This window comes from Amphiprion ocellaris, chromosome 12 (genome assembly GCF_022539595.1).
Source record: "Amphiprion ocellaris isolate individual 3 ecotype Okinawa chromosome 12, ASM2253959v1, whole genome shotgun sequence".
Taxonomy (NCBI): domain Eukaryota; kingdom Metazoa; phylum Chordata; class Actinopteri; family Pomacentridae; genus Amphiprion; species Amphiprion ocellaris.
In genome coordinates, this window is record NC_072777.1 from 26,747,269 (window position 1) to 26,760,696 (window position 13,428).

General features: G+C 35.9%; 1 protein-coding gene across 13 annotated transcripts in view; it reads right to left on the reverse strand.

Annotated features, from left to right (window-relative positions):
• Positions 1-13,428, reverse strand: part of epb41l2 (erythrocyte membrane protein band 4.1 like 2) — an 83,034-nt gene that overhangs the window by 5,868 nt on the left and 63,738 nt on the right. For 8 of the 13 annotated variants that reach the window (XM_035952160.2, XM_035952158.2, XM_035952159.2 and 5 more), the window contains 7 exons: positions 10,929-11,096; positions 8,980-9,174; positions 6,834-6,902; positions 5,933-6,502; positions 3,597-3,725; positions 3,271-3,369; positions 1,502-1,582 (listed from right to left, as the gene is read on the reverse strand). In XM_035952160.2, coding sequence (XP_035808053.2) covers positions 1,502-1,582; positions 3,271-3,369; positions 3,597-3,725; positions 5,933-6,502; positions 6,834-6,902; positions 8,980-9,174; positions 10,929-11,096 — 1,311 coding nt within the window. The remainder of the gene's footprint in view (positions 1-1,501; positions 1,583-3,270; positions 3,370-3,596; positions 3,726-5,932; positions 6,503-6,833; positions 6,903-8,979; positions 9,175-10,928; positions 11,097-13,428) is intronic. The other 5 variants (XM_055015676.1, XM_055015677.1, XM_023278817.3 and 2 more) reach the window with 5 other exon arrangements.

Here is a 13,428-nt window from a genome sequence, read left to right on the forward strand (position 1 = left end):
CCACGCTGGATTTACGACCAATGTGCCGTTTTACTCCATCAGGAAGTAAATCGGATGAAGTAAAATTTGTTTGTCGGTGTAAATCCAGCGAATCAGACCAAACAGGCAACTTAAATAAAAAAGTGAAGCCAGAATCATGCAGACCCAATCAAAATAAATGTTGGCAGTTTCAAGTATTTGAAGCGTTTTAACACCACGATCCTCATCAAAGTTAGTAGAAAAACAAATATTTCTTTTAAATATCTTGAAACGTCTTTAAATTTATTTTATCAGGTCTTACAACAAACTTACAATTTTACACATCAGACTGTATGTAAATGGAAAATGACATTTTTAAAACTGTTTTAAGAACTGTCACACTCATATAAGAGGACTCCAATAAACAAATAGAAAATCTTGGTGGACTGAAATCACAGCTTCTCTTCAACCAATCAACTGATCATTGGAGGAATAAAAAAAATCTACTCGTACCTGCTAGCCTTTTTAGGCTAAATGAGTTCAAAATCAACATTACAAGCTAATATTTGCAGCATTTTAAAATCATTTTAACTGGATTATTTTCTACTGAAAATACAAAAACAGACTGAGTTATGAAAATCAAATTAAAATGTATAAATAAACTTATTTATACAACTGCAAAAAAAATTTGCATAAACAGCAAGACAGAAAAATATTTTAATTATATAATAAATAAAAATCTGAATTAAAAGCAATAAAATTAATTTAAAAAATAATATTAATTTTTAAAAAAGAAATAAATTCAAATAAATGTACAAATAAAATAAAAACAAACAAAATTGTAAAACTAATTAGAATAAATACTACAAAATGAGAGAATTTGAGATCAACTAAAAATCACTTTAAACATGTACGTCTGGAGATTTTTATTAAAAGTAAATAAACAGATGAATTAAGTGACTCCACATGCTAGCATTATTACCTTAAATGAATTTAAATCAATATAAAAAGTTAAAATTTGTAGCATATTAAATCATTAGAAACTATTTTCTACTGAAATTCTAAGATTTGATACTTGATACTTTTCCCCCGCAATAAATCGATCGTTTAAAGAGTCGATTTAATTCCAGTTCTCCAAGATTTTCTTTGCTTGAATGCAGTCCTAAACTGTGGAAATGTGACGATCAAACACAAAGACGAGCAACAAAAATCAGACGCAGCAACAAGCAACAAACTCAAAAGAGGATAAGACACTATTTCTGGGATGAATTAGTGATCTGTAGCATCTTAATGAAGCGATGAGTGAAATCAGGATGGAACTGATGACTTTTAGTGATTCAGAAATTAAATTTTGCATTCAGACTGTAAGCAACATGATCGACATGTCAGCAGAGAAAACTACTTTCAACTCTAAGAGCAAAAATCTCAGTAGAAAGAGATAAACTTGTTGAGTTGGAGAAACTTTCACACATCTGGTGAGAGTAAAGTTCCTCAAACAGCAGCAGGTAAGGCAGCAGATTTAATTATGAGATAAAAAACCGACCTGGTCGTGGTCGATGTCACAGTCGCCAGTGATGACGATGCGTTTTTCAATCCTCGTCTCTGACAGACCACCCTTTAATGTCTGGGAAAAAAAGTGACAAAAACACATTTATGACTGACACAAGTGGTTATTTATTACTGTCAGTGTTCACAAAAGTTTCCCTAAAGCTAATTATACATAATTTTTCTTTTAAATAATGGCATCTATCTGCAAAATAATATTTTCTGCAGATTTAAATACAGTAAAAACAAGTCTCCTTATAAATGAACAGTTTGCTGTGGATGTTGGTGAGTTTTTTGGCCTCTTTTATACAGTTAACGTGTAAATTTATACTTTTTTCTGTGACTTTACTAAAATCATCTGTAGCTTAATCAAACAGGAATCTGCAAAACTACATTGAAGTACATTAAAGTTAAAATCTGGTGAAAAATGTTCATTCCTGACACGTAAATATCAATTAGCCTTTAAAATGTAAGCTGGTGGTGAGTTGCTATGTTAGTTTAGCTTTTTGCTAATTTTGGGCAAAGGTTGACAAATGCACAATATTTTTCCTAAATTTTTCCTATTTTTCAGGTGTTTGTTAAGTCAAAATCCACTTCTGTGCCAGATAACAGCAGTGGAAGAAGTCAGAAAATCAGAATTAGAGAGCCTTCGCTGTCAATGTAAACCACGGACACAACACAACTAGATGTGGAACTCTTTTTGGTGCATAGAAAATGCAAATATTAAAGCACAAAAATACCGACAATGTACTATTCAAAAAATTAAATAAATATAAAAGATATAATATAATCAGTAAACATAAAGCTAACTCAGAGATGGTGGACTGCAAGGAACCTGGATGGAAGTTATGTTCATCTAATTTTGCACCAGAATGTGGACTATATTAAGCAGCAACAATCATTATTTATTTAATGTCAAATAATAGTAAATAACATTGTCAAGAGATATTGCACATGAATAAAAAACAAACAAATGAGTGACTATAAGTGTGTGAAAGATAAATAAGAAGCCTGTAAGTGCTTTAAATAAAAACACTAGTATGGCAAAGTAAAAATATTACACTACAAGTATGAAAAATACTATTAGGGTAAAAAGTACATTACAGCAAAATGTATTTTGCAGTATTGCAGTAAAAGTGCTGGTATTATGCTTCTGAATGATAAGAAAAGATGTTGATAACTGATACTTGGAGCTGATATATATATAAGATTTACCATGTCCAGATCTTAAAGCTTTATTAATTATTGTTTTCAAGTAATTATCTGTGGCTGCCTTCTACCTTAGCTACTAGCTGTTAGCGTAGCCTTAGCTGCTGTAAAAGTAGCTAATGTCCTGGTTTGTGTCGATGGCTGTGCTTCTTGTTTAGTTTCTGCAGGGTATGTTTTTGTTTTTGTCTTCCAAACAACTACATTTAAACTTTTTTTTTTTTATTATTTTTATCCTGCAGCTCTTCCAGTTCTCAAGCGCATCATTTAAAACTAGCTTTAGCTCTTTAAGTGTTAAGACATCATTAAACACTGTTTATTCCCACGTAACACAACAACAACATGTCAAACTGTTCTCTCTTTGCAGCACTTCCACACCAACAACAAAACTATTTTTAGCCTTATAGGAGTTTTGTAATTCTTATCCTGCTCCTTCATTGGTATCCAGCTGCTGTAACATGTACATGTCCCCAGTGAGGGATCAATAAAGTTTATTTCATCATATCTTAAATGCTTGTAGGAACATTTTAGCCCAACAGAAAGCAGTGTGTGTGTCGGTACCTTGGTAATGTGTGTGGTTGTTGTAGTACACAGAGACTCGGAGGTGATTGTCTGAGCCGTCATCAACACTCCAGGCTCCCCATCTCCATTACCATCCAGCTGACAACACACAGAGACGCACAATTAGCTGCACATTAACGAGTTTTCGCCCTGCAGAGAAGCGAATGAATGATGGCGCCATGAGTCGTAGCTAGAGAGGAACAAACGCTTTGGAACATTAGCATTAATCAGCTCTACAGTACTAAATCTTTAAAAAGTTCCACAGGACTATGAGATGAAACATGAGAAAATAAAGAAAATCTCCCTGTTTTTGGTTAAATGTGCACCTGTGCGGCCTCGTATGTGATGGTCTTGGTTTCCGTATGTACGATGGGCACTTCTTTTGTTGCTATCTCAGTTTTCTGGGCTGCAAACGTGTCTGATATAGTCACCATTTCTGTCTTTACCACCGGCGGCTGGAGAGACAGGAAGTGAGGGGAGGAAAGACGGTTAATGTGTTAAAACTGAGACAGCGACAGAAACAGAAATCTAAAAGAAAAAAAATCTATCTATGCAACTGCTTTTGGGAACAAATTCCTCCTAGTAAGTTCATAGGAAACTTTGCAATTGTTTTATAATGAAAGTAATCTGAAAAGAACATGTGTGCTTAAACTTTTTCAAGTTAAAGCTGAGGTAGGCAGTTTTTTGGGGATAAAAAGAATCTCAGAAACTAGATTCATGCAGCTGCTCCTGACTGTTTGTACTGTACAAAAAACCCAGTAAAAAAATAAACATTAGGCAGCAAGGTTGTTGAAAGAAAAACAAAAAGACAGTTATTTGTGAAAATACAAATTTTTGATGTCAGGTTTTTGTATTTCTAGCTTCAATATATATTTTTTTCCTTTATCTGAAAAATAACAAAACTTTTTTGTACAGTAAAAACAGTGTAAGAGTTAAAAGAATAAATTTAGAACATTGATTTTTTGATCTGGATGTTATTTACTGTTTTGACCTGTTTTTAACAATTAAATTATAACACTTTTCTTCTGTGATTTTACTAGCTACTACCTATAGCCAAACAAAATGGGAAATCAAAAAAACAATGATAATTGACCATTTTTCAATCCTTACTATGCATATCTTTACTTTCAAATAACAGCAAATATTTTTAAAATAATTATATTTTTGCTGATTTAAATACAGTATAAAATAGTGTGATTCTACGGTCAAATGTAAAAGAACTTATAAAACATACAGATTTTTTTGTGATTTGACTTGATACTTGATATGACTTGATCTGTCACAAAACAGGTAAAAATCTGTAAAATAAAAGCTAATCAGAACAGTGTAAAATTATTAACTATTTCTTCAACCATTAATATACATACATTTTCTTTTAAATAACAGCATATGTCAGTAATGATTTTTTTTGCCAATTTAAATACAGTAAAAAAAAAGTTTGATGAGGATGTTATTTACAAAGTTGTAAATTTATGATTTTACTAAAATCATCTGTAGTTTAACCAAACAGGAATCTATAAAATCCCATTTAATTACATCACAGTTAAAATCTGTTGAAAAATGTTCATTCTTTTACCCTTGCGGACACATAAGTATGAATTAAAATGTAAGCTGGTGGTGAGTTGCTATTTTGCTAATAGTTTAGCTTTTTGCTAATCATAGCCAAAGGTTGACAAATGCAGCTGTGGCTGATCTAATTTCACATTTATGATCAAAATTTTGTTGTACATGAAATCCTGGTGTATTTTTGTGCTTGTCAGGTGTAATCTTTCTGCATACCCCAGCTTTAACTGCAGATTAACCAAATTTAAAGAACCAAAATGTAGTGATATTTAGTGTAATAAACCCTGGTGCACATTCTGTAGCAGCAGCTACAAATGCATAAACGCAGCATATCCAAGCACATGCAGTAAAACTCATGAAGAAAAAAGCCAGAACTCCCAAACTCATGCAGACCGTGACAACATCTACACCTCATGCAGTGCAACAACGAAACTACAACAGCAGCACAACCACAGAAAACATCAGAAAACAAATCTTTGGTGTCGACATGCAACTCTAAGTGCAGCACAAACATGCAGAAAACTGATAAAAAACACAACGGAAATGCAAACAAGGTGACATTCAAGATGGAGCTTTTCCAAAAGTGGTTGGCAATGACGATTAACACAAGACTGGTGACCACAGCACGCCAATTTAAAACGGAAAGAGAAGCATCACTGCCAAACACAAGAGGACACACAAGCAAACACGGCATGCAGAGCAAAAAACACACCTACAAGCACCATGCATTTCCCACTTAGGCCCCATTTACTTCACAACACTACAAAATAATACAGCGCAGAGTTGGAGGCAACAACAGCAACATGAGAAGACTACAGAATGGCATGAAAGCAAAATAAGATGGTAACAGGGATGATAGCTTGACTTGAAGACCAAAACACAGAAACAATGGTGGTGATCTGTATCGTTAAAGCTTTCTTCTGTTGGTTTTACAGGAGTTTTAGCTTCTTAAAAGCACAGGACAGTACATGGGGCTTAAATATTCACGCAAGCAGGAAGGAAACTGGCACTGAGATAAGCAGGAAGGAAAAAAGTGGGCGTTTTTCTACAGGTGGCAGGAAGGATCAAAGCCCAGGGAAGCTCTGGTAGCCGGCTTTACCTCAGAGCAACAAATAACCTGCGGCCGTGGCTCTGCTTCCACCAATGAGGCTTCTCCGTTCACTTTAGGCTCCTCCTTTTCCAGTGTGGGAGCAGCGAGGCCCTCTTCAGGCGGGAGGACGCCGTTGGGAGCTTCGTCGGGCGTCACCATGGGATCGTCGGTGCTCTCCTCGGTCTCGATCTTCTTCACGTCGTCTTCAGCTCGGTTGGTTTCTTCTTCTGCTGGAATCGAAGGAGCGTCCGGCACCGAAACATCCTCCTCCACTTCCTCCTTCTTCTTCATCTCCTCCTGCTCTTCCTCCTCTTCCTTCTCCTCCGGTATCTGAGCGATGGGCATGTTCGGATGGTACTCGGCTTCCTCTTCGCTCTCGCTTTCAGATGAAACGCTCTCCTGCTTTGTCGGTTTCACCTCCTCTTTGAGCATTACTTCCTCCTCCACCACTCTGACTTCCTGCTTCCTGGTTTCCTGCTCTGCTGCAGGAAGACCGGCCGTAACCGTGACAACGCCAGGTTTGGCCACCCTGGAAACCTCTTGGACGACAACAGTTTCCTCGATTTCGACTTCGGTAGTCTGCTCACACGCACAAACACAAGCACGCATGTACACCAAGTGCACGCACACACACAATGAAGTGCACACACACATACACGACAAACGCATGGGGGGGGACAAAAAACAAAAAACAAAAAGCATAACGTGATCATCGAACATAAATGAAATCATTAAACTGAGAGTAAATCAACACCAAAAGCAACATCAGGAGGAAACAGAGGATGAAGATGTTCGACTGTGGAGATGAAGAAGTTAGATGGAGAATGAAAATAGAGACGTTTCAAGCTGCAGATGGATGAAGATGGAGAGCGAGAGGCTGGATGGATTTATAGGAGAAAGTTAAGACCACCTTCGCGGGTTCTTTGGTATCAGAGATCGTGTTATCGGCCGGAGCTGCTTCTGTTTGGGGCTCGACGACCTGCGTGACAGAGAAGTCATCATCAATCACACACGTTAGCACCGTTAGCAGTTAGCAACACTGGGGCGAGTTATGTCTCCTTATTGTACATCTTACTACAGCCGTGTTTCCATAGAAAAAGCTAATTTAAAAGGCAAAATTTGAAAAAAAAAAAAACCTTCTGATTTTGTTGGTCGATGCAAGATAATCACTCACAAATATTGTAAAATATATCCAGTTTTATGCAGGTTAAACACTTTAAACATTAAACTTACTGTTGAGGAGCACATCTATATTTGACAGGGTTGTAAACAACAGATTGAAACGTTTTTTCTGTTTTTACATAACAAACAAAACCAAAATTTAACTCACAGTCTCTGCTTCTCGACACTGCAAACAGTATTAAACGTGTTTGACACCAGCCAACATGAAAGAATTATTACAACTTTCAAGATTGAAAACAATTCTTCAAGACCCCTTTGCATTTTTTTTTTGTACATGCAGAACTAATTTTTTTCCTTTTCTTCTATTCAGAGGTTTTTAGGAGGAAAACAATTTAGGTGCATTCAAATATCCATACTAGCATATTTTAATGTATCATGTGTTGGATGAAGATCTAGTTTGTTCCATTACATAGTTTGTCAAATGGCCAAAATACCAGAAACATCCAGTTGGATTTTGCAGTTTTAAGTTTAAACTTTCTCACCAAGAATCCTTTGCACAGTTATGGTGTCTTGTATAGACAAAATTTATCTGCTGAAATAGAGAATATCATGTTTCACACTAAAGACTGCAATGGTTTAAGTATAAGGTGCAATATAATGATAGAATATTATGTGCTAATTGTATGTAAATGACATGAAACATGCACTTTTAAAGGGCAGCTATTGTATTTAAAGTACATGATTTTGACTGCAGCTCTAGTTTTGTTTCAAGTTTCTTCTACTCTGTTTATCACAGTGAATGTAGCCTATAGCACCACCTCCTGGTGACAATACGGAGCAGAGTTTATTCCCTTCTGCAACATTTCAAATGTTCGCCTCAAATTCGCTCGACAGTTATATGGAAACACGACTTGTGACTTTCATGCACCAACAAGTTAATTTCCACACAAGTTCATTTTCAGCAAGCAGAAGAGATGGGGTAAAAGATTTGAAAGGAGAAAATTAAAAGATGAAGAGAATATCCCATCAATAGATAGAGAAGCTTACATAAAATCACAGAAATAAAACTGGAATTGAAGTCAGCAGCATCCCAGAGACAAAAAAATACACTGAACTGTAATGAATTTAGGTCAAAGTCCAGGCTTGAAATGTTTTACACAAAAGCCTCAAAGTAAATGGGGTTTTCTTTAAACATTTCTAACATGCTGCTTCAATACACTTAAGAGCCCATATTCTGCTGTTTTGTTTTCCTTTCTCTTCAGTGTTATGTAACGGCATTTTTCTTCAAACTTGAGCAAAAATATAACTAAAAACCTGTAGATCTGCAGAAAATGGGCTCTTTAACATAATTTTTCCCCTTAAAGATGCTGGCAAAGATTACAGCAACGTTTGCGTTAAATCACAACACAAACATTAAAAAAAATTCATGGCATTCACAGCTGTTAGTCGATTTAAATAAAATTCTGCAATCATCCATTGTGCATCAGCAGTTCATTCAGGATGAATTGTTTCATACGCAATATAAATATTAACACCATTCATCCAGCAGGCAGGCATTAAAGAAACCAAGCAACCCTTAGTTTATATGTGGCAGGCATCTGTAATTAACTGAAACATTACAGGTGTCAGTTCACTTTCAATAAAACCAACAAGACAATTTATTAATCAGCTTGAGTAATTTTTTTTTAGAGAAAAAAAGTCTAAATTATCTGATTTTAGCTTCTTAAATGAGAATCTTTTGTGGTTTCTTTCCTTTTTCTACAACTAAAGTGAATATCTTTGGATTTGTGGACAAAACAAAACACTTAAGAACCACTTAATAATATTTTTGTGCATTTTATGGCATTCTAGCGACCAAACCATGAAAATAACTGCAGCTGTAACTTGCAATGAAAGTAAACTGATTCCTGGATGTTCAGTAGAAGCAGAAGCACCTCAGCAGCAGAGATTGTTGAGGAAATAAGAAGCTTTTGCGGCGAAGAAGAAGAACTGCAGACAGTAGCAGAAGCTGAACATATAACAGCATCTAGTGTTGCTTCAGGAACACTGCAGTCGGTTTCATCGGCTGAATAAAAGCCGGCGGCGGAGTGTCTACTGAACAGTACAGAAGCTATCTCCTCCTCAAGACTCTACAGCGACACAAACAGGAAGAACAACAGAGAAAAGAAACACAGAAGCAGGGACAGATGTAAGGTCATCTGAGAGAAAGACAAGAAATAACCCTCAGCTGATAGGACTCAGAAAACATGAAACAAAACACACATATATAGAGAAACAGAACACAAATTAAAATTAAAAGTCCAGAGCTGCAGTCTCCAGGTCAAATGGTTGGTCGATACGTTCTCATCAGACCAAATTCTCATTGGTAGACAATCTTTGGTGGTATTTTCATGAAGAGAAAAGCTCTAAATCAACAGCCTTTCAGGATTAATCCACTATTTCTGGCTACCTGTGAACATTTTTTTTTAAACTTTAAACCGGTGGAAATGGTGAGATGTAGTTCTTGAGCTTTTACTCGGTTTAAAACTAATTAACAAAATGTCAAAGAAAATGTCAGTGTGGCTGCATTTTCTTTAAACAAATGGCCAAAAAGTGGAGCTTTAAACTCAATAAACAGCAGCTTTTATATCACAACTCAACAACCAACATGTTAGAAAATCTAAAAACAGCAGCTAACTTGTCTGTTATATTCCTCAGTATCTGTTGTAATGAAATCACCAGTTAATAAAGTTTTATTCACAGTTGAGGCAGCTTCATTGACACATTTAATAGAAAAAGACAAAAAAACAAAACAAAAACCTTGTACCTGCTTTCAAGCATTTTTGGTTGCCCTCAGTTTTTTAATATTTCACTATTCTTTTTTATTTTAGCATTTAGGTTTTTTGTAGTATTTATTTGTTCTGTGTTGTACAATTTTATTTAATATTATTGTTACTTTTTTCATTTATTAAAATTAATTTCCATGTGGAATTGATATTTATTTTTAATAAATTTTCTGTTTCTATTTTTAACAGTCTGAAATGCTCCTTATTCATTGCATGATTTTTCTATTTTTATTTCATTTCATTGAATATTTGCTGAATATGTTTTATCCTGTTCTGTTTCACTTTTTTTGCACATATTTTCGTTCTTACATGTCTCAACATGTGCAGGACATTGGTCGCCTCTGATTGTTTTAAAATGAACAGCATTAAAAATATATATTTATACATTTTAAATTGCAATTAAGACATAATTTAGTTCCTATCATTTCAGTAGTATCAAAAGAAATCAGGTTCAGATGATTTAATATGCTGCAAATACTAGCTTTTACATTTAGAATTAATTTAAGCAAATAAAAGGCAGCATGTACATTTCCTGATGCAACCACAATTGATTGGTTTAAGAGTAGAAACAATTTCAGCCAACCAGGGCTTTCTCTGGTTCACTACAGCTCTTGAAAAGCTATGTTGCATTTATAGAAACTAAAACAGACAGTTAGCAGCGAGTGGAGGTGAGAAGAATAAAAAACACACATGCTCTAAAAACAAAGTTCCAATATTAATCCAGCTGAAATCACATGTATGCTTGTGGAATTCCTACAGAAGAGTCCACTTTAGAAAATCCAACATGACAAAAGCAAAAGAAAACATACAAAAGTGGGAAAAAGTTGGAACAATCCCCAAGAAATAATCACAAAGTTAAAGAGATAATAAGGAAACAGATTAAGGAGAAAAGCCAATGAAACACACACATGGTGACGTCTTTTCTTCTTGCTGCAAAACCCCACTTTTGTTTCTTTGCAGACAGTAAAAATGCAGTTTGGAAACACTGCGAATGTCTGCAAAATGTGATTTTCACACATTTGTGTCTCGGCGGGACAAACAGATCCGGACAGACGTACCACTTGTTGCTGCTGAATACGTATCGATGTGGCAGGAGAGGAGGTGAGACGTTTCTCCCACTGGTTGGGCTGAGGAGGAGAAGGAGGAGGCGCCTCCATAAAGGAGCGTTTTAGCTGGCTAATGCTAGCTTGGTGTTTCAGAACCTCCTCCTGGGTCTTATCATGGTCCTAATGGGTCCAATGGAGGGGAGAGGAGACGGGGGGGAAAAAGAGGGGAAAGGATGGATGGAGGGTGAATGAGATGAGTAGAGGCGATGGGGATGAAAACAAGGAATGAAGAGGAGAAAGATGAGGAGGAAAGGTGAAAAAAGGAATAGCAAAGAAGGTTTTTTGGGGAAGAAAAGATAAATGTAATGGGAAAATAAAGATGATGAAGGAGATGGAATAAGAAGGAGAGAAGGGAAGGATAAAGGGAGAGAGGGATTGGGGAGGAAAAAATTTGGGAACATTAGTCTGTCAATCTGGAGGGAAACAAGATGGACACCGAACCTCACTGGAGCCTTTTTAAAGGAGTTTAGAATAAAATCTTGTATTTTATTTCAGAATTTGTGTGTTGTGTGTGGAAGCAGGCTGCAGTGAAACTCAGACCTCCATCTAGTCGAGGAGCTTTTCCTTAAAATCAGGCCAGAACCTGCAGAACGTGGAGCTGATAGGGACTCTCACTCAAACTTAATGTTATTTTGTTTTTCTTGCTGCCTTTTCCAAAGCTAATGTGTCCATCCCTCCGTTTTACCTCCATCTATTCTTTATCATGACAGAAATTATCAAGGTAAATGTAGATACAGTATAATAGAGGAAGTATTCAGACTGAAACACAAATAGACTGATTGGTTCCACATTTTAATCCTCTGAACCCCAAAACCTACTGGTGGGTTCCAAAGGCATGTTATATTCTTTTAAAATCACCTAAATTAAATTATTTATTGCCAAAAACTAGAAAAAAATAGAAAAACATCCAGGGTTTTCAGCTTTCTGATGGTCCTTGAACACATCATGTGTGATGTGAGATTCCGTCTGTATAATTAACCAAATTTGGGCTTATAATTGTGATATTTCATCAAAATCATTTCAATAATTTGCCAAAAATAAAACATTTGCACCAGATTCAGCAAAAAACAAAACAAGAGAGATGAATTTTATGAAATATATTTCTACAGTTGGTGAGCAGAATTGTGGGAAAATAGCTGTAAAGGTTGTAAAAATGTAATTAATTAAATATTTATAGTATATTAATCGGGGTGTAGTATCTCCTGTGGTCAATATTGTGCACATTTATTCCAAGAAATTCCATTTTAGTTTTTTCTTCCTGTATGATTTAAGGCTTTACAACTGTCTTTCTGCACAGACAGGATTTCTGAGTTACTTGTACTTCTGATCATCGTTCTACTTTCATAAAGGTGCAAGACTTTATACTGCAGTGAAAAATGAGCCCACAGTGAGGAAAAATGAGTGAGGAGTTGGAGGTCAGAGGGTTAAAACATACTTGTGTTGTTTTTGTCTTCTAACGCCAACTTTTGTGTAATAGGGTGCTGTGTACATTGGATCACTACCAACCCCACGCTGCACAAACAGCTGTTGTTGTTGTTGTTTTAGTACGTTATCAAACCACACGTCGCTCAACGCTGGCAGCCAATCACCAGAGAGCAGGAAGTGAGCTCCTGGCGGCGGTTAGGGAGGCAGGGTTAGTCGGGTTAGACGCCTGACAATAATCAAACTGTTCCACCGATCAAGGGTTGAAAAACACAACGAGAAAAAAAACAGAGTTCAACGTGCACAGAGCATGCATTAAAGTCACGCTGACGCACCGCTGGTCCTGATCACAGAGCAGCCATTGAGAACGCTCAGCCTGGGAAACTGTCTGGAGGAGCAAGACCCGACTGTACTGATACACAACACATAAATAGTGGGAATTTCATGAGGTTACAAGTTAACTTCAGGTCTAATATTTTTAAGCATAGCAGACGTTTTCATTAACATATTTAAATCTGCCCTTTTTATTTGCCATTTTGGTACAAAACTGGACAAGCAAAAAACAGTTGGGGGGGGGGGTGTTAAAGTTGATCTGATTAATACAACACTCCTTTTACCTCCTAAAGGAAAATATTTGCCTCTTTAGCTAAATGCTACACTATGCTAATTTCTAACTTTCTCAATTCACAGCTTGGAAGGTCAGAGGTGGAAGAAGTACTCAGATATTATGTAACGGTCCCCCAACCACAGTGTAGAACTACTCTCTTGCACGTAAAAGTCATACATTTAAATTTATATTCAAGCATCAGCATCAAAATATATTTAGAATGTCAAAAGTAAAAGTATGCGTCATGCAAAATGGCATATTTCAAAATAAAAGTATGTAATATTATTGGATTGTATTTGTTGATGCATTATTAGTTTCTAGATAGATACAGAACAGAATAGAATAGCTTTATTGTCATCATACATGGGGCATGGTGAAAATGTAAAGTTTTCTCTTCATCAGTAATGCATTTATTGATTAGAT